The sequence below is a fragment of the Neolamprologus brichardi genome, chromosome 15, assembly GCF_056152115.1.
Source record: "Neolamprologus brichardi isolate AB-2024 chromosome 15, ASM5615211v1, whole genome shotgun sequence".
NCBI lineage: Eukaryota > Metazoa > Chordata > Actinopteri > Cichliformes > Cichlidae > Neolamprologus > Neolamprologus brichardi.
The window spans coordinates 32,342,328-32,364,169 of NC_142118.1; the positions used below are offsets into that span (position 1 = coordinate 32,342,328).

Consider the following 21,842-nt stretch of genomic DNA (forward strand, 5'->3'; position numbering starts at 1 on the left):
AATCACAGTTTGGCCATAACGAACACCTTGTTCGAACATAAGAGTGTCCATAAGTGCACGTGGCACCAGGACGCTCTAGGCCGTAGGTCGATGATCGATTTTGTAATCGTATCACCAGACCTGCGACCATATGTTCTGGACACTCGGGTAAAGAGAGGGGCTGAGCTGTCAACTGATCACCACCTGGTGGTGAGTTGGATCAGGTGGCGGGGGAGGACGCTGGACAGACCTGGTGCACCTAAACGCGTAGTGAGGGTGTGCTGGGAACGACTAGCAGAGGCCCCATTGCCGAAGCTGCTGCATTGAGCTGCGGCCGCAAGGTGGTTGGTGCCTGCCGTGGTGGTAATCCCCGAACCAAATGGTGGACACCAGAGGTGAAGGGAGCCACCAGGCTGAAGAAGGAGTCCTATCGGGCTTGGTTAGCCTGTGGGACTCCGGAGGCAGCCGACAGGTATCGACAGGCCAAGCGGAATGCGGCTCGGGCAGTGGCTAAAGCAAAAACTCGGGTGTGGGAGGAGTTCGGAGAGGCCATGGAAAAAGACTTTCGGACTGCCTCGAAGAGGTTCTGGCAAACCGTCAGGCGTCTCAGGAGGGGAAAGCGGTGCTCTACCTGCACTGTGTATAGTGCTGGCGGAGCGCTGCTGACGTGGACTGAGAAAATTGTCAGGCGGTGGAAGGAATACTTCGAGGACCTCCTTAATCCCACTGACGCGTCTTCCAAGGAGGAAGCAGAGTCTGGGGATGAGGGGAATGACCCGCCAATTTCTGGGGGCGAGGTCACTGAGGCAGTTAAACAACTCCTTGGTGGCAGAGCCCCTGGTGTTGATGAGGTCCGCCCCGAGTTCCTGAAGGCTCTGGACGTTGTAGGGCTGTCCTGGCTGACACGCCTCTGCAATGTTGCGTGGATATCAGGGGCAGTACCCGTGGATTGGCAGACCGGGGTGGTGGTCCCCATCTTTAAGAAGGGGGACCGGAGGGTGTGTTCCAACTACAGGGGGATCACACTCCTCAGCCTCCCCGGGAAAGTCTATGCCAGGGTGCTGGAAAGGAGAGTTCGTCCGCTAGTCGAACCTCTGATGCAGGAGGAACAATGCGGTTTTCGTCCTGGTCGCGGAACACTGGACCAGCTCTTCATCCTCTCGAGGATACTTGAGGGTGCATGGGAGTTTGCCCAACCAGTCTACATGTGTTTTGTGGACTTGGAGAAGGCATTCGACCGTGTCCCTCGGGGTGTCCTGTGGGAGGTGTTGCGGGAGTATGGGGTGTCTGGCCCATTGCTACGGGCCATTCGATCCCTATACAACCGTTGCAAGAGCTTGGTTCGCATTGCCGGCAATAAGCCGGACTCGTTCCCGGTGGGTGATGGGCTCCGCCAGGGCTGCCCTTTGTCACCGGTTCTGTTGATAATTTTTATGGACAGGATTTCTAGGCGCAGCCAAGTGGCGGAGGGCTTTCGCTTTGGTGGCCTCAGGATCTCATCTCTGATTTTTGCGGATGATGTGGTTCTGTTGGCTTCATCGGGTGAGGGCCTCCAGCTCGCACTGGAGCGGTTCGCAGCCGAGTGTGAAGCAGCGGGAATGAGGATCAGCACCTCCAAATCTGAGGCCATGGTTCTCAGCCGGAAAAGGGTGGAGTGCCCACTCCGGGTCGGGGATGAGGTCCTGCCCCAAGTGGAGGAGTTCAAGTATCTCGGGGTCTTGTTCGCGAGTGATGGGAGAAGGGAGCCGGAGATCGACAGACGGATTGGGGCTGCAGCTGCAGTAATGCAGACGCTGCACCGGTCCGTCGTGGTGAAGAGGGAGCTGAGTGTAAAAGCGAAGCTCTCAATTTACCGGTCGATCTACGTCCCTACCCTCACCTATGGCCACGAGCTGTGGGTAGTGACCGAAAGGACGAGATCGCGGATACAAGCGGCGGAAATGAGCTTCCTCCGAAGGGTGGCTGGCATCTCCCTTAGAGATAGGGTGAGAAGTTCGGCCATCCGGGAGGGGCTCAGAGTAGAGCCGCTGCTTCTCCACATCGAAAGGAGCCAGCTGAGGTGGTTTGGGCATCTGGTAAGGATGCCCCCTGGGCGCCTCCTGGGTGAGGTGTTCCAGGCATGTCCCACCGGGAGGAGGCCCCGGGGCAGACCCAGGACACGCTGGAGAGATTATATCTCTCGGCTGGCCTGGGAACGCCTTGGTGTTCCCCCGGATGAGCTGGAGGAGGTGGCTGGGGAGAGGGAGGTCTGGGCCTCTTTGCTTAGGCTGCTGCCCCCGCGACCCGGCCCCGGATAAAGCGGATGAAGATGGATGGATGGAGTGTCATATTTGATTTTATATTAGCAGATATACTAGAAAGTAGAAATGAGTGTCTGGTCATATGATGTGATGAACGTGAATTTTCAATTTTTGGTTTATGTACAGGGAGGTCAGGAGGAGGCTCTGCTACAGTTTAGGTTGGCATTTCGGCCAGTCCTATTGTTCTCGTCAAATTTTAGGTCCTTCATGCAATACCATCTGACAATAACTTCACCTTTCAGTATGGCAGTGATCTCAAACACACTGGAATAAACAAACAAACAATGGAAGTTTGGACTGGTCTCCTGGGAGCCCGGACCACAAGATTATTGTAGCAGCGTGGGATCATCATGGCACAACAAAAGGCAGCCAACATCCAAAGAACAGCTTTGAATACCTTTCAAGAAACCTGGAGAACTATTCCTTAAGACTAATTAAAGACATTAAAAGAAAGCTTGCTTAAGAGAGTTCCCGTGTATCTTCCAACTTCATCATAAGGACGATCCACGGTGATGACTTTAGCTTCCTCGCCCCACTCCAACATTGCTCTGAGGTCGACAGCTCAGCAGTGTGGAGCTGCAGGGAGAGGCTGTCGTTGCTCAGCCTCACACACATTATGGAGACTAATGAAAAAACAAAATTAATGTGGTACTACTACAAGATATTTTCCTATGAACTACTGGATTTATTTATTATTAATAATAGTAGTAGTGCTGCTGGTAGCAGCGGTAAATAAATCCAGCGGTTAATAAAAACACATTCTGCATTGATGATGCTCTTTTCCTGCTTTCCTGAGGATCATCTTCTTCAGTGTGTCATCTTCTTTTATCCCATCTGTCAATCTCCAGACAGCGAAGGAAGTGATCCTACTCCATTTACTGAGATAAGCAACTAACATTTGGAGTTTGAGAGTCAATAAATGACTCGGTTTGTAACATGTTCTACAACATTTTGGACCCCAAGTTGAAATATGTGAATGACAGTCAGGTTAGGGTTGTTCTTTTTACTCATGAGTGTGGCTTCTCCCGTTTATCTGCACATCACAGCAGCTGCACCATAACAGGCAAAGCCAAAAAAACTTTTTTCAGAGACAGACTTCATAAGAAGAATGTCTAACTCCAGGATGATGCAAACAGCAGCCTGTGGGTAACCTGTACCAAGTTAAAAGAAGTAGAAGCTACACAACTCACAATTTTCGGAATTGTGATATAGATGATAAGTTGTGGTTTATACTCAGTAGGAATAATCTGAGGATTTTGTGTGAGTCTTCTGATGTTCTAATTTTTATATAGTTAATTGTAGTTTTCACTCAGAAACAGCAGTGCTTGGTGGCTTTATGAAAAGCTGGAACAAAAGAGGATCCTGTTCATCCTGTCACATTTTCACTGTAGACTGTTTCAAGATGCAGTACTAAAAATCAGATGGGGTGATGATTCCCCACTGGGAATAAAAAATAATTTAGCAGAGACAGAGATGAGTAGAAGGGGGGTGAAGTTCCCTCCATTCCCCAGTCTCCACAGACAAACTGCTCCCTGGTTTACACCCATATCAACATTATTGCTAGAGCAGCACACACCGTTTTAGAAAATATGGAAATGGTTGTTTTTGTCCCTGAGTTTGTAAATCATCATCCTTCATTTATATTTCTAAAACTTTGAGACTCAGCGTCACACTTACAGCTGAGAATAAAACCCCCAAATCCATGTTTTTCTGAATAAAATCCAATAATTCTTCTAGAGTCTTGATGCTTTATCCATTTGCTACAGATGGTAATTTTCTCATTGTTCATACCTCAGGAGCAGGATGAAGACCCCTGTTTTCAGATCTGTACAGAGTTGTAACCTCTCGGAAAAGAGCCAGCAGGAGAAACACTGTCCGATTCTTTGGTGATGCTGTGCATCTCTAATGTATAAAAAATAATAATAATGACAAGTATAAGTGTAAAATAAAAATAAAAATGAGCATATAGAGTAAAGTACTAGTACTATTGTGAGTACTACAAAAGTACTAAAAAGTATCTCAGGTCTTACAATGTAACTAGCAGTGCTGTACAAGTAATGAGAAATGTTTAAATGTTTAAATTATTATTATTATTATTATTAAATGAACTTAGCACACAGATTGTGGTTTCATCAAAACAATATAATAGTAACAGGTAAGTGAAACACATGAAAGAGAATGTTTGGCGCATATTTATACCTCACAGGCGTCTTCTATCTGCTCGACATCACCGTCCACTACTGCCTTGGCAACTGCTTCTCGCACGGACTTGTACTCCTCTCCATACACGAGATACTGGTCCATCAGGCCTCCATCTTCATTCTTTTGACACCAAAATTGCAACCAGAAAAGGAAGCATGTTTAAGTACATATATTACACCCGAGATGTTCTGGTATGACGGGCCTTTCGGGACATTATTACTGAAAGCCTCTTACACACACATTACTGAAATTTTATCTTTGACACACACGATTGCAAAGCCACACCACTGACACACTCACGCACTGCACTAAAATGCTTGCTCACACTTCTTAAAACCCAAAAAATTTCAGTTGAACAGGAAGCCTTCATGTTGTGGTCTGGCCACCTCTAGACAGACCATAACACAGTAAAATCTGACTTTATAAGCTACGGTTTTGCAGCCATCACTCTGTGTCTTCACTCCCCAGGAGGCTGTGATCTTCCCTGTTTATCTTAGTTCATTATATCTCAGGCTCTTCTTTTTTGTCTTCTTTTCCCTCAGCCCAACTTCTTCCAATGAAATGGCTGGCCTGAGTGGAGGGGGGCTTTTTTTCTATTAAAAGGGAGTCATTCCTCCCTACTTGTTCTTGTTCATCAACTAGTCTGGGCTTCTGTCATTGTAGAGTTACATTGTAGAGTCTCCTTACCCAATACAGTGCCTAACTATTGATATTATCTCACACGTTATAGATAAAACTGTCTGAATTTATTGAACTATACTCCAGTTTTTGGCAGTAGCTTTACCTGCTGATGTATCTCTTCAGGGAAAATCCAGAAGAACTCAGGTTTTTTCATCATTGTCTGGACGTACTCCACACCCTGTGATTCACTGAGCTTGCGGATGAGGTAAACACGATACCAGTCATTTCCACTGTCCTCACAGAGCTTTATCACCATGTTTAGAAAATCTTCTGCTCTGTCTGGGACATTGTTGCCTGCAACAATGACAAACATTGTTTTAGCTGCAAACCACTGCAAACTGTAGTAGTGCAATACAATAGTAAACGTATAGCTTACCAGGCAGTCTGTCACTGATGAGCTGTGCAGCCATGGTGAGCGTCACACGCAATCGGGCAATATGTTGCAGGTGTTGAATACAGACTGTTGCTGGAGCAGAAGTGTCTTCTTCCAAAAACAAGCGCAGGAACTGTGTTTCATTAGTAAACCATTGTAACTCTGCAGCTTTGTTGCCCTCCAGTGGCATTTTCTCCCAGATGGAGTCCTGCAAATATCACCAGTTAATTGTCACTTCATTTTAGACCATACCCCATTCAGAAGTTGTCTATTTGACAAATAACATTCAATCAATCAAACAAACAAACAAATAAAACAACAAAAGAGTAGCAAACAGCATTTCAGATGTGTTAATGCTTGTAGGTCTTGGACCCAGTGTTTTTGAGTTTATGAACTTTGAATTTTTGTTTAGACAAAGGTTTTGTTTTCTGTTTGACTTTTACTTTGCTTGGTGTTTATATTTGCTTTTTCGTGTAATTTTTTGGCATTCCTTAGAGATCGTAGTTTCCTGTTTGGATTAGACTTTAGTTTCATCCTAAATGTTTCTTATATTACCCTCCTGTATCAGTTTCCCTGCATTAAGTTCATTTATGTGTCTCTGTTTACCCATTTAGTTATCACTTCTAACTTCCTGTTTTGTTTTGGTAGTTATTTGTCTCTACTGTCTTGCATTTATTTTGACCTTCCCTCCTTTCTCGTTGTCTTTGTGTCTTTTTAGCTGCGTTCATTCCTCCCAGTTGCCTTCTTGTGTATAAATACAAATAAATAGTGTGTAATTCTTATCCTATCTCATGTTCTTCCACCCACTTGTGTTGCATGTTAGATTCTGTTTGTCTTGCACTGGTTGTAAATGATAAATTCTTATATAGTGCCTTTCTACTCTCCCAGAGGACTCAAAGCGCTTTATACATCATCCCTCTTTTACCCATTCACATCCATTTTCTTTTATGCTTAGGTCTTTTCTATCTACCAATCACACGCATTCATACTCTGGTGGATGCATCGGCGAGCAACTTGGGGTCAGTATCTTGCCCAAGGATATTTGGCATGCAGACTGGAGCAGCCAGGGATCGAACCACCAACCTTCCATTCAGTAGATCACTTTAGATTTTGTTATTTACATTGTACAGCATGGCTGGAAGATCCTGAGTTTAAATCCACCATGTGTCTGTGTGGGCTCTCTATGGGTACTCTGGCTTCTTCCCACAGTCCAAAGGCATGCAGTTATTGGGGTTAAGTTAATTGGTTATTGCTCATAAGTGTGAATGATTGTCCGTCTCTATCTGTTAGCCCAGTGATAGGCTGGTGACCTGTCTGAGCCTTCCCTTAACCTATGGTAGCTGGGATAGGCGCCAGCTCCCCTCCAGACCCTGAATGGGAAAGAATGAATGGATGGACACTGTGGACTCTAATCTTTCCTTTTGCTGAAATAAAGGTTAGGTTTCTGTTTTCTGAGAGGCATCTCTGTACTTCACAATTCATCATAGCATGTCCTTCTAGAGAAATACTTTTTGTTTGTGGAGTACTGTATACTGTCAAAGTAAGTAATTTTCTTTTTGAAACCTTTTCTGTTCACATTTAAAGTACAAAGTACATTTTAACACAGTTAAATACAATTAAGACAGCATTTTTCTAGTTTTACCTCCAAGCAGTTGATGTATAAAGCATAGAGCTCGGCTCTGTCCCCATCATCCACAAATCTGCTTTCTTCAACAGATGAAAAATGTTGCTGCAAATATTTCTGAACCTCATCAAAGCTGAAACAGAGTTAGGTCAATCATATAGTGAAAGGTAAAGAAACTTAAATCTATTCACAGATTTTATCACAAATTTTATCAAAGTAGCAATGCTGGTGTTAGGGATAAGAGAAATATTTTTTAATGTGTATCTGCTCATTATATTGTTTTATGTACTTTAATAAAGGCTTGTAGAGCAAGGCCACTTTTAACTCACAAACTAAGTTCTCAGCCAGACTGAAAAAACAGGAAGTTTTAGTGCACAGCCATATTAATAGATAAGACACTGAAATGAGGAACTTGCCATATAAGCAATGTTTGAGACTGTGTGACATGTAAAGTACCAAAATAAAACCTATATGAGGCATAGTTTATGATTCTAATGTTAGAGAAAGTAGCAATGCTGGTCAATTGATATAAAAGATACACTTTAAATCAGTGAGATACCTGTCTTCATTGAGACTAACAGTAATTTTACAGTCACATATTTATAGTAGGTTACCTACCTGAACTTCAGTAGCAGTTTGAGGATTACTGATCGCACAACTGGGTTTTTATCTGGGGACTCTTCAAATGGTGATAAAACTTTGGTGTGAATCTGTTTATGTTCTGTTTGGAAAAAAATATTTAAAGTGAACATGTAAAACAATAATAATAATTTATTCCAACACATTAGATTTTTGTTTTTGTTTTGAAACTTTAGGTCAAGACTTTAGCTTCTTTAGAAAAGAAGGTGAAACAGAATCTTCTTAATAGTGTAGGCTACAGTAAGCAGTACCTGTCTCAATCATTAGATAGGACAACAGGTGGGTGATGACACCTTCGGCTGGAGGTGTATTATCCTTGAAGCACACAGCAGAGAGCAGATCAACAAAGAAACCATTGCAGCATTGCCTGAATTCTGCATTTTTCTTCACAGATGCGCTGCAGGGATACAAAAAGTAAGGCGATGTAAATACGTTTAAAACCGGCGTTAATTTGTTCTCATTAGATGATTCCCAAATGTTAAACTTTGCAAACCGATTCTCCAAAAATGATCAATGGTCAATATACCATGACATTTTTCTAATACTGTCTTTTATAGTATAATTTCCTAGCATGTGTTCATGCTCATGCACACACACACATAGTCTTTCATATCTTAGTGAGGACATTGAACTGACATAATGCTTTCACAATGCTAGCCCATTACTCAGAAATGAATGAATGCCTAACCCCAACACTAGAGTTGAGGGATTCATCAGAGGTGGGAATGTGCACTATAAACACAAGTGTTAAGACATGTTGCAAATAGAAGGCAAGGCTTATTGTTAAGGCCTAAGCAATTACTAGGCTAAAACAATAGTTGTTTGCTGGACAAACATCTGGAGAACTGGTTTATGGTGGAAAGAAGCTCTAAAAATATGGTCTGCAGCTTCAAGAAAGTATAGGAAAGAGTATAGCGTCTCTGAGTTAGCCAAAATGGGGGCTCTATAGGGTAAAAGCCAAATCTTACAATGGCTCTTGACAAGGTAGAAGGGACTGAATGCCATTCTAAACTTTTTGATTAGACCAACATTGCGAGATCCTGCCCAGCCCCACCATTCTTTGATACAGCATGTCTCTGCAGTTTTCCAAGCTCTAACCTTTAGCATATTTTGACCACTTGCAGCAGCAAGTTCCGCCTACCTGTGTAACGTGTGTAATCTATAACAGTATTCTGTTAAGGTTAAGATGTTGGTTGCCCCCCCTCTCCCCCCAAAAAGCAAATCAACATTCAAACCAGGGGGCAATAGGAAAAATGAGCCAATCTTGTTGCACTGACACATGTACACAGAAGTAGGTTCCACATGTGTGGTGGTATGCATTGTAGTAAACATCTAGGTAATTAAGTTGTTTTTTGTTTTGCAAATTAGCATGCAATTTCTGCACTTTAACACTAATGAGATAAACCTAGAGTTGATCATTGCAGGTTTGATCACAGACCAAATGGTACTCATTCATTACTGAAGCCATAAGGTTGTGTTACTTTTCAAACTTAACTCCAGGAAAGCTGTAATAGAGACTGATAATATGAAGCATACACTTTTGAATGGGAACAGCTGAAACCCACAAGCCATACTACTCTATTCTGAGATCATGAGAAGAGCACGTTTTCCATGTAAATGTTTACAGTTGCACTGTTAAATACTTTTTTAAAACAAATCTCACCTTATGTCTTTAGAAACATGTGGTTGGAAATCATCTGGTAATTGTTGGCGGCACTTTGGACAGGATGTTCGTCCTGCATCAAGGCTGTTCTTAATACATGTTAAGCAATAGATGTGATTGCATGGCAGTCCCACTGTTTCCTGAGGCTCTCTCATGCACACCCCACACTCAAGGCCAAACCTTCAGGAAAATGCAACCAACAATCAATTAGCTTAAGTGCAAATAAAGAAAAAGGCTGCGGCAAGTGGAGGTTCTTGGGGTACTGCAGCACCCCTGTTGTAAAAGGTAGATATCACAACATCCCCTACCAAATGTGTTTAACATTATCACTAAGCAATAGTTTGACACTTTTACCTTTGTTGCAAATTAGAACTTGACAGTGATTCAAGGTGAACAAATATGGTTTTTGGGAAATATAAAATATGCATATTTGCACAGCTTATTGTAAGTTTTGACTGCTGCATCTTAAAATACTTTTTAATGTTTTCATAAACACACACACACACACACACACACAACCCCATTCAGCTATCTTAGTGAGGACCTTCATTACCATAATGGTTTCCCTAGCCCCTTACCCTAACCATTAAAAATGAATGCCTAACCCTAACCCTTACCCTAAACCGAAACATAACCTAGTTGTAACCCTGACACTAAAACCACATTTTGAGTCTCAAAAAGGCCTTCAAACTTGTGAGGTGTCCTCACAAGTGACTGTTGGTTCTCACAAGTATAGCAGAATGCAGATTTCGGTCCTCACAATGATAGCTACACAGGAACACACACACACACACACACACACACACACACACACACACACAGTTTTGTACTCCTTTCAATGGCTTTGCTAAAGAACATTCTATAATATTTCATATAATACCATTAAAAACTCTGCTAATAGTCAGAGAGCATTACCTGAAAAGCTGATTAGTTGCCTTCTGTTTACAGGACTTTAGGACTTTAACTACAGCTTCAAAGCCCTTCATAGATTTTACATTCGAGTTTTCCTGCAGAACCTTAGAAGTAGATCAAAATTATAAACAATACAATGATAATGAACAATTATGTTGTTATAAAAAAAATTGTTAGCAGAACATCATGTAAAACAAGATAATTTTGCCAGATTTTGTCAGAACAAAATTCTGTGCAGCATGGACAGATTACAGAAAAAGGAGGGACTCCATCATCTTTGTAGGCCACATTGCTTATGATGGGCTTGGTCAGCTTTAATTTTGTAAATTAAACCTAAAGCAACCAGATTTGACCTAGATAAACTCACCAGCCACTTCATTAGGTACAACAGTTTAACTCAGGGGTCGGCAACCTGCGCATGCGGCTGTTTAGTCCTTATAGTGCGGCTCCGCGTGGTTTGGGAAAATAAATTAGAAGTATTTAGCTGAAGTGTATTTTATTTATGTTAGTTATTTTTTTAACTTGTAGTTCTAAATTGGAAGATTATTGTAACATTGAAACATAAAAATAAAATAATATTTTATTATTTTTCATCGCTCAAAATAAGCGTCACACTCGCGGAAGCCGGTGTACCCGCTGAAATGCCATGCATTTATCGAGACTTTCAACCCCAAGTAGGCCAGTTATGGATCTTCGGATCCACATTATGTCAGCAGCTATATTCTACACCGTGAACTATGTTAAAAACAAACACCGCTCACGCCTCACAGATGACAGCTTACAGTCTTGCGTAAAGATGAAAGTGACTTCGTACAGCTCCGATTTGCAGATGCTGTGCGCAGAGGTTCAGGAGCAGAAGTCCCATTATAAACATACCAGGGCAGACCCGACGATGTATCCATGAACATGCTTTTCAGCATCTCTCTAATGACCACTTTTCACACACGGTTGCTGTACGCATATAGCCAGCTGTAGCTTTTCAGCTCACAGCCTGACAAATACCAACAACCGCACACGTAGCACAGATGTTAAGGCGACGAGGCGTGATTAACGGGTGCCGCTCAGGTGCGTCCGCCTCCTCTGCAGTGGTGCTGCAGACCAAACCCCACCACACACATTAACCTGGTAAAATACATATTTAGGCAGAATTTTGCAAATATTTATTTTTCATTTTTTAGCAGCATTTTTCCAATTACTTTTTAAAAGTCAGGTCAAGGCTCCAAAAGCCCAAAGGCGATATAAGGGTGGCGGCTCACAACAGTTTTTGTTTGCTACATGGATCATTTTAGTTCAGCTTTCCTTTTGTTATATTTCTTTAACAGTTCAAAATGTGTTAATTACATAAATAAAATGTAATTTCCTCTGTAGCACTTCATGGATTTCATAAGCAACACACCTTAGTTGTTCACACAAAGCATAAAGGTAAAAAACAATATATACAGTGTTATCTTCATTTTAGACGTCAAAAAGTATTTGCGGCTCCCAGTGTTTTCTTTTGCGTGGAAACCAGGTCCAAATGGCTCTTTAGGTCTTAAAGGTTGCTGACCCCTGGTTTAACTGCTTGTTAAAAAAACAAACAAAAAACAAAACAAACAAAAAAAACAAGATAATATGTAATGAAACAAAACACCCACTTACATTGTTAAGAATTTTAATGGTGTTTAGGACATGTGTCCTGAACTGACCGTCTTCATTTTGCAAACCCAAAATTTGCATGTGTTCAACAAAAAAAGAAAGGATGTAGATGCGCTTCCAGCCATTACTGCAAAAAAAAAAAATACTACAGATATAATCACACTTAATAATAATTAAAAAAAATATCTATCTATCTATATATACCAGAAAAACACAAAAAACTTTGTGATAGCAGATAGCAGTAGCCGGTGATGTGCAACCCAAATGTAAACAAATGACTCAACCAAGCACTGATAGCTGCACTAGTTACTTCCATTCTATAGGACAGGAAGAGCAAGCAGTGGATACAAATTACTAATGCAGTGACATGTTGGAAAAGCAGGAAAATCACATGTGACCTATGCTGTGTTAATGTATACACTGCTGTGTCATTACTATTACACTATAATGCTGCTGGCACCCCGTAGAAATAAATTCCCACTTCAAATTACAGTTAGGTCCATGTATATTTGGACATGGACAAGTTTCTTTAACCAGTTTACTGAAACATGTTCCAATCACTCAGATTCTTCACAGCAACGCCCTCTGACCTCGGAAATTGGTCAAGTTCCTGTTTGCCATTTGTTTGAAAGTTGTGTTTTGATCGTGTCCTGTGGATTTTTGAAATTTGGCCATCAATTTCTGGAGCAAAGACTACTCAAATTGTTGGAACTTTTGGTACAACCCTGTCTGGATTACGACTTTGGTACAGGATATTGGACTGGACTAATGGAGTTAACGAGGTAATTGCAGGCTAGCCAACACGTTACCAGGCTAACAGCTGACTGAGGAATCAGCTGACTGAACCTGCTACCAGGGTAACCAGATAAAATGGGGCCGAAGAGGACACCGACAGCTGAGGAAGTCGAGGACATTAAAAAGTCTCTTGACTTCATAATGGAGGAAATTTCTACTATCAGGTTGCAGCAGAAAAATATCATTGAAACTGTGGAGGAGGTAAAGCTCCTCCGCATCCAAAATGCCGAAAAAGATAAAAAGATTGCATACCTGGAAAGTAAGGTCGCTGACCTGGAACAATACTCCAGGATAAACGACGTTATCATCACTGGGCTCCATATTAAACCCCGGTCATACGCTCAGGCGGTGACCGCTGACAGCAATGAGGAACCTGGAGAGCTTGACATTAGCTACACGGAACAACAGGTGGCTGCTTTCCTGCGGTCCAAAGGGATTGCCCTGGACTGTAACTCTGTCAAAGCATGCCACCCTCTTCCCAGGAGGAACGGCAACATACCGGCTATTATAATAAGGTTTGTAAATCGAAAGCACAAGATTACGCTGCTGAAACAAGGAAGAAAATTAAAAGGATCTAATGTCTTTATCAATGAACATCTAACCAAACACAACGCTGAAATAGCCAAAGAAGCTGGGAAAAATCCAAAGCACTTGGACGACAAACTGTAAAATATTCATTAATCTAAACTGATCACCAGAGGAAGCCAAAGTTCTGACCATTAAAAATATGGCGGATCTCGAAAAATATCAGTGAGCAACACGATCTTGATGGCAAACAAGGTAACAGACAACCACACACTCACTTATGACACACACTGGAAGGAAGAACTGGAAGAAACAGCTGCATCAGTCAGACAGTTGCAGAATATGATCAATTGGAACTGAAAACATTTAACTATATGGATCACAATACACAGGACTTGGAATATGAAATAGATCCAGAAAAAAACTTCTTCTCATCTAACAATAACAATTGCTGCTACTATACAAATAAAGACTACAATCAGAGGATTAAAGCTGAGAATAAATTATCAATTATCCACTTTAACTGTAGAAGTCTCTATGTTAATTTTAATCATATCAAAGAATATCTTAACCAGTTTTCACATCCATAGTGCCATTGCCTTATCAGAAACTTGGATCAATATGGAAAAAGGAACAGACTTTGAACTGGAGGGTTATGAATTCACATTTATAACTAGGCGAAACAAAGGAGGAGGAGGAGTGGCCTTGTATGTGGACAAATCCTTGAAATTTAATGTGGTGGAAAAGATGACGATGGTGATTGATAATGTACTAGAATGTATTGCAGTTGAAATTTGTAAAGAAAAAAGTAAAAATGTAATCATTAGCTGTATATACAGAGCTCCAGGTAGTAGTATTGAGACATTTAAAGACTGGATAGAAGAAACATTTATTGAATTAGCTCACAAAAAAGTTTTCATTTGTGGAGACTTCAATATTGATTTGCTAAACCCAAATAAACATATAACCACAGAGGAATTTATAAACACAATGCACTGTATGAACCTATTCCCTAAAATTACTAGACCTACCAGGATTACATCACATTGTGCAACTCTCATAGACAACATTTTTACAAATGACATTGAAAATAAGACTGTAAGTGGACTCCTGATTAACGACATAAGTGACCATCTTCCAATTTTTACAATCTATGATAGGAATTACAAGATCAATAAAATGGACAGAAAAAAAGAGTACAGACGAGTAAGAACAGAAGAAAGAATGAATGCATTTAAAAAAGATTTATTGAAAGAGAACTGGGGTGAAGTATATCAGGAACAGGATGTTAATAGTGCTTATAATGAATTCCTTAGAATATTTACATTACTGTACAATACCAACTGTCCAATAAAGCAATATAGTAGGAAACATAAATATATGGACTGTCCATGGATAACAAAAGGTCTGCAAAATGCATGTATAAAGAAAAATGCTCTATATAGAGAGTTCTTAAGAACGAGAACTAAAGATGCTGAAATCAGATACAAAAGATATAAAAATAGGTTAACTAATATACTTAGATTTAGTAAAAAAGGAATACTATATGAAGCAATTAGATATAAATAGAAATAATAATAAAAGATTATGGGAAATCCTGAACAGTGTTATAAAACGTGGGACTGGACAAAAGAACTATCCCAAGTATTTCATTTGTAATGACCATGAAGAATACAATATGGATGTTGTGGCAAATAGTCTAAATGAATTCTTTGTAACTGCTGGACCAAATTTAGCAAGAACAATCACTCATCCTGGGAAAGCACAGGAAAAACCGGATACACTGATAGACAGAAATCCATATTCTATGTTTCTCACAGCCGTTGATGAAAATGAAGTTTTTGAAATTGTCAAAAAATGTAAAAATCAGAAATCTTTGGATTGTAATGATATTGATATGATAGTGGTTAAAAGAGTAATTGAGGCTATTATAAAACCATTTACATACATCTGTAATTTATCATTTCAAACTGGTCGATTTCCAGACATAATGAAAATAGCAAAAGTTATACCTCTATACAAATCTGGAAACAAACACCATTTCACAAACTACAGGCCTGTCTCTTTACTACCTCAATTCTCAAAAGTTCTTGAAAAACTGTTTAAAAACCGACTGGAAAAATTTATAGATAAACATAAACTACTCACTGAGGGTCAGTACAGATTCAGATCAAGCAGATCAACATCATTGGCATTAGATTCAATAGAATACATCACAAATTCCATAGACAAAAAGCAATATGTGGCTGGGTTATTCATAGACTTGACAAAGGCATTTGACACTATAGATCATGATATATTAATAAGAAAACTGGACCGTTATGGTGTCAGAGGGGTAGTTTTAGATTGGGTCCGGAGTTATTTAAGTGACAGGAAGCAGTTTGTGAAATTAATGCTCCTTATGTATGGACATTGCTTGTGGTGTACCCCAAGGGTCAGTTTTGGGTCCAAAATTCTTCAACTTGTACATTAACGACATCTGTAAAGTGTCCAAAGTATTAAAAATGGTTCTCTTTGCTGACGATACAAACATTTTTTGCTCTGGTGATGATCTGCAGAATTTATTGGAGGATATGACTAATGAAATAAGTAAAGTGAAGTTCTGGCTTGATAAAAATAAATTATCATTAAATTTGAATAAATCTAAACTTATGTTATTTGGAAATAGTAGTTTAAATACAAATGCAAAGATTCAAATAAATGGTGTTGATATTGAAAGAGTCAGTGAAAATAAATTTCTGGGGGTAATAATAGATGAAAAACTTAACTGGAGAGCTCACGTAAGATATATTCATTCCAAAGTATCACGTAGCATTGCAGTACTAAACAAGGCAAAACAGGTATTCGACAGAACATCACTTCATATTCTATACTGTTCACTGGTTTCACTATACTTAAGCTATTGTGCAGAGGTCTGGGGCAATAACTATAAAACCACATTACATTCACTTTTTACTCTTCAAAAAAAAGCAATTCGAATCATCCACAATGCAGGTTATAGGGAACATACAAACTCACTACTTTTGCAGTCTGAAATATTAAAAAAATTGACGATCTAGTGAAATTCCAAACAGCACAAATTCTATTCAAAGCAAAAAATAAAGAACTGCCAGGTAATATTCAGAGTATGTTTTTTTTGAAAGAAGGAAGTTATAATTTAAGGGGTTTCAAAACAATGAAGGTACGTACTACAAGAAAAGGCTTTTGTGTTTCTGTTCATGGAGTGAAACTATGGAACAGTCTGAATATGGAATTAAAGCAATGTCCAAACATAAAAATGTTCAAAAAGAGTTATAAAAATATGATCTTCTCAAACTATAAAGAAAAGGAAAATATTTAAATTAAGTGAATGTCTCTATTTAAAAAACAAACAAAAACTCCTGATGTGATATTATAGTATATAGTATATCAGAAATCTGTTCACTATTTTTATTACAAATTATATCAGTAAGGAAGCTGACTAAATATTAACTGATAATTTATGGCAAGGGGGTGGGGTTAAATAAGTGTTTACTTCTTCCCACTCCCTTTCAACATGTGAATTAATCAGAACGTTTTTTTTTATGTAATTTGTATAGTATTTTTTTCTTTCTTATTTTCTTTTCTAAATGTACTTGTATATTGTTCACATGTTGAAATAAATTACCAATCAATCAATCAATCAATCAATCAATCAATCAATCAATTATAGTGAAATAATGGACTTTTCATTTGAGGGTATCCACATTCAAATGGATGTAGGGTTTAGGAGTTTCAGCTCCTTTACATGAGCTCTCTTTTTAAAGGGACCAATTGGACAACTGACTCAAGGGCCATTTCACGGGCAGTTATGATCAACTCCTTCGTTATGTCATTATCAATTAAGCAGATAAAATCCCTGGAGCTGATTTGAGGTGTGGTGCTTGCATGTGGAAGATTGTGCTGTGAACAGACAACATGCAGTCAAAGGAGTTCTCCATGCAGGTGAAACAAGCCATCCTCAAGCTGCATAAACAGAACAAATCCATCCGCGAAATGGCTACAATGTTAGGAGTGGCAAAATTTACAGTTTGATACATCCTCAAAAACAAAGAAAGCACTGGTGAGATCAGCAACACAAAAAGAGCTGGATTTCTGTGGAAGACAACAGTGGTGGATGATCGCAGAATCATTTCCATGGTGAAGAGAAACCCCTTCACAACAACCAGAAAAGTGAACAACACTCTCCTGGAAGTATCAATATCCCAGTCTACCATAAAGAGAAGACATGAAATGTCTTGAAAGTAAATACAGAGGGTTCACTGCCACTCATAAGCCTCAAGAATGGAAAGGCTAGATTGGACTTTGCTAAAAACATCAAGCCAACAAAGTTCTGGAAAAAACATTCTTTGGACAGATGAAACCAAGATCAACCTCTACCAGAATTATGGTAAGAAGAAGGGGTGGAACAGCTCATGATCCAAAGCATACCAGATCATCTGTAAAACATGCTGGACGCAGTGTGATGGCTCTGGTGTGGTTAGCTGCCAGTGACACTGACACACCTGAAATTTAGCTAAATGCAGTTAAATGGACTGGGCGTTGTTTCACAATACAGAGCATATAGTCATAACAACCCAGGAGTTTATAAAAGCAAAAAAAAAAAGGGATATTCTTGAATGGCCAAGTCAGTCACCTGATCTTAACCCAACTGAGCATTTCATTTATTGAAGACTAAACTTCAGACAGAAAGGCCCACAAACAAACAGTAGCTAAAAGTCACTGCAGTAAAGGCCTGGCAGAGCATTAAGAAGGAGGAAATCCAACATCTGGTAATGTTTATGAAATCAAGGCTGTCATTGCCAGCAAAGGGTTTTAGAAATGAACATTTTATTTTCAGTTATTTAATCTGTCGAATCACTTTTGAGCCCCTGAAATGAAGGGATTGTGTTAAATGCTTTAGGTCCTCACATTTTTATTCAATGTTTTTTGTTCAACCCACTGAATTAAAGCTGAAAGTCTGCACTTCTACAGTCTGCATCTTAGTTGCTTCATTTAAAATTCATTGTGGTAATACATAGAACCAAAATGAGAAAAAAGTTGTGTCTGTCCAAATATTTATGGACCTAACTGTAGAAAGTGTGTCATTACTGACAGCTCTTTGGAAAAGAAGGATGGAAAACTTTGGAAATATAACATTATCACATTTCTTGAAACATCTGGGCTCTATCCCCCACCCCTGCATACAACATAATCAAAGACAGAATTCTACACCTGTGCTAGGATTTCCCAAATAAACCGGTTAGCAAAGGTAATAAGCCTAAATTGACAGTTTAATGTCATAAAACTGATTTTGAAATTAGTGAGCTACGGGACTTTGATTAAACAAGAATATTCTGCATTACAGTAATCCCCACAATATAAGTCACACAATGGATGACTATCCTTTGAGAGATTCTTTCAGTAACACTAGAGAGAACTGGGCATCAGAATTTCACTTCACTGCATCAGTGTCTTACCTGACATCATGGAGTACTTCCCTGCAGTGCTCACTGTATTGTTTGCTACTGCTTTGGGAGCAGATCAACTCCAAAGAAGCCTGCACCTTCTTCACCTTCCTCAGCCAGCGCTGGCAGACAGTATCATTCTCTAAGTTAGAAGGTTCCAGGCTTTCAACACATGCCTTGGCTGCATAGACATCCAAAACCTACAGGAAAGCAAAACAGTCTGTAAGTGATTAATTCGTTTTTGAATATTTTTAACATCCTATGTCATTCTTGTCTCAAGAATGTGAAAAAATCAATGCCAAGAACACCAGAAATGAAGAAATGTGCTTACCATAGCAGGACAATCACTAATGACCGTGTTTGTGCGCAAAGGGGAAATAACATCAGGATGAAGAGACATCATCCGTGAGAGGTTCTGAAGACGGTTTTGGTAAAAGTGATAGGCAATGTGGATGAGTGGGAGAGAAAGCTCATCTTGTTTTTGTTTCCATACTTCATCAGCACAGCTGGTCATTGCCTGACAGAGGAGCTGAGGAGGAGTAAAGGAACAAATAGATTAAACAAATAGATCAATATATTATTAAAGTAACTTAAAATTAATATTAATATAACATGTAATGCAATAGTGAAATCTGAAACTGGATTGAATTGACAAAGATTTTCAGTAAAGTTTATAGAGTTCCAGCTGAGTAGTTACTACTGCTAGCCATGTATAGGGTAAAAATAAAAGTATAATTAATGGAGTAATGCTTTAATCTCTATAAAACGGAGTTGTTTTGCAGTTTGTTGCCATTAATTACAATACTTCCATATTCAGTCCAATCTACTTGCTTTTGTATCTAGAGTTCAAGTTCAGTGGCAGTAGTGGGATTTATAGCAGATTGAAAATAACATTAATCAAACACAGTGTCATGGCTGGGGTAGCAGTCGTGTGGTCTGGTGAGAAAAAGATCCAAAATGCAGGTACTGGCTGGGGTGCGAGTGAACTTTATTTACAGAGGTGACAAAGTGGCAAAAACGGAAAGAGCAGAGCGGGGAGTTAACAAACCTAAACTGGGGAAAACTAAAGAACTAACCTGAAACCAAACATACACGGGATGAGGAGCAAAAAGCACAGAGAATGTTAGCAGAGAGACGCAGAATTTACACCGGGTTACACAGACAACGTGACAAGGAACACAGGCAGACACACCCTATAAATACACACAAGGTAATGAGGGAAATGACACGCGGGGTGGACACAGCTGGAACTAATAGGCATAACGAGACACAGACCTACAAAGTAAAACAGGAAACTCACAGACTGTTTTACTACACACAACTCGGGGACACGAACAGAGCACAGAGGGAAGACACAGGTAGGGATAATAAGACATGAGAACCAAACCCAAAGAATTAATACAAAATCAGAATAAACTAGAAAATAATAACAATTAACTCAAAACGCTCGGCCACTAGTGATGGTGAGATGAAGCCTTGTGATTAACTGAAGCTTTCCATCCAACTGGTCGACTCATGGTTCGAAACATTGTGATGATTCATTTGCTCTACTGCGCCATCAAGTGGACGATTCAAGTGAAACAGGCTCTTTGATTATAATGATGTGATGTGTAAACCTCTAAACTGAATAAATAAATTGTTTTCGTGGTTATTTATCCCGAATATTGTCTCAGTATGTTTGATAGAAAAAAGAGAAACTGGAAACTATCAGGACAGAGTTTTGGTATGATTGTGTAACTATTAGGGCTGTGTGTCGTCACTGATTTCTAGAATCGATTTGATCCACAATTCGATTCAATTCGGGGAAATTTTGCCTTAGACAGTCAGAAATATTATAATTCAGATCATGCATCAGTACATTTCTATATTTTTATATCTATAAAAAGAAAGCTGACACTTTATCAAAGGTGTAAGCATCACAGCAGATGCCTTTGTGTCAAAGTAATTGAGGATAAAACACAGAAAAACGTGAAGGTGATTTTCCTGGCCTGGGATTTTATAAAAATATTCTGCAGTACATCAAAAACAAAAGAAAACCATTAATCAACACATGAACTTACCTGATGCTGCTGAAGTGAAGCAGAGCAAAGTTACAGAGGTTTGATTAGAGACACAACTAAGCGAACTAAGTTTTGCAATTTTGCATAATTTTAAAAAGTTTAAATTTTTTCAGTATTGAACGGCAGAAATTAGGTTTTCTTTTCGGAAGTAAGTAAAAGGAAAAAAACAGCGGCCGACAGCGCTGTAAACAACGGTAGACTTGTGCGTAACAAGCATGCGAATGATGACGAAGAAAACTGATTTTTAGACGGGAAACTGAAGTACACTGAGAAAGAGAGAGAGAGCTGCATGAAGTGTGATTTTATCGTGGTGGAAGCAAAACAGTAAAAGTCAGAGTGAATTCATGACGCTGTTTATGTGAAGCGTAGTTTGGATCTTCTTTTGCTGTTGGTTCAGTCAATATTGTTTGGAGAGAAATAAAACCTGCAGCTTCAGAATCAGCGCAAAAAGGACGTAAACACAAAGCGCGGACCCGCCAAAACATCAGAATCAGCAAGCTGTCAGTTTTCAGCCCTGACCGTGTCCGCATACGTGCCGTCGGGTGAGAAAGGCGACATCTCACTGATTCTAATCCGTCGGAGGCTCCGCGCTTTGTGTTTATGTCTTTGTGCAGAATCTGTGCTCCTGCTCTCATTTACTGTTCTAGCTGTTTGGTGGTTGTTGAAATTTTGTGAGGTTTAACCTGAGATTCTGGCATTTCGGGCAAAATACATTTATATTAAAAATTGATTCAGGATTTTAATGAATCGATATCACGTTATCCAAGCTAGAATCGATTTTAATCGATAATCAAAACCCACCCGTGTAATCATGCTTATGTACATCTGGATAATGACACAAACTGTGTGGCGCTTCACTTTTTTAAAAACTAAAAGACAGAAATCAGATTATAGGATCTGTAGTGTTGTTTATTTATATTATGGTACTTATCATTTGTGATATTTATTACTGTATGCATACTTTATTAGAAGAAATGAGATTAAAAAAA

The 21,842-nt window shown here is 39.6% G+C and overlaps 1 protein-coding gene and 1 pseudogene across 1 annotated transcript in view; one reads left to right on the top strand and one right to left on the bottom strand.

Moving 5' to 3' along the window:
• Positions 1-21,842, bottom strand: part of LOC148098617 (E3 ubiquitin-protein ligase rnf213-alpha-like) — an 89,924-nt gene that overhangs the window by 9,113 nt on the left and 58,969 nt on the right. The window contains exons 35-46 of the mRNA XM_087852878.1: positions 19,125-19,322; positions 18,806-18,993; positions 12,012-12,135; positions 10,377-10,477; positions 9,462-9,641; positions 8,050-8,195; positions 7,778-7,880; positions 7,178-7,292; positions 5,539-5,743; positions 5,267-5,456; positions 4,479-4,611; positions 4,071-4,181 (exon numbers count right to left, since the gene is read on the bottom strand). Of these exons, the coding sequence (XP_087709004.1) occupies positions 4,071-4,181; positions 4,479-4,611; positions 5,267-5,456; positions 5,539-5,743; positions 7,178-7,292; positions 7,778-7,880; positions 8,050-8,195; positions 9,462-9,641; positions 10,377-10,477; positions 12,012-12,135; positions 18,806-18,993; positions 19,125-19,322 (1,794 nt within the window). The remainder of the gene's footprint in view (positions 1-4,070; positions 4,182-4,478; positions 4,612-5,266; positions 5,457-5,538; positions 5,744-7,177; positions 7,293-7,777; positions 7,881-8,049; positions 8,196-9,461; positions 9,642-10,376; positions 10,478-12,011; positions 12,136-18,805; positions 18,994-19,124; positions 19,323-21,842) is intronic.
• Positions 12,879-13,557, top strand: LOC148098618 (uncharacterized; annotated as a pseudogene).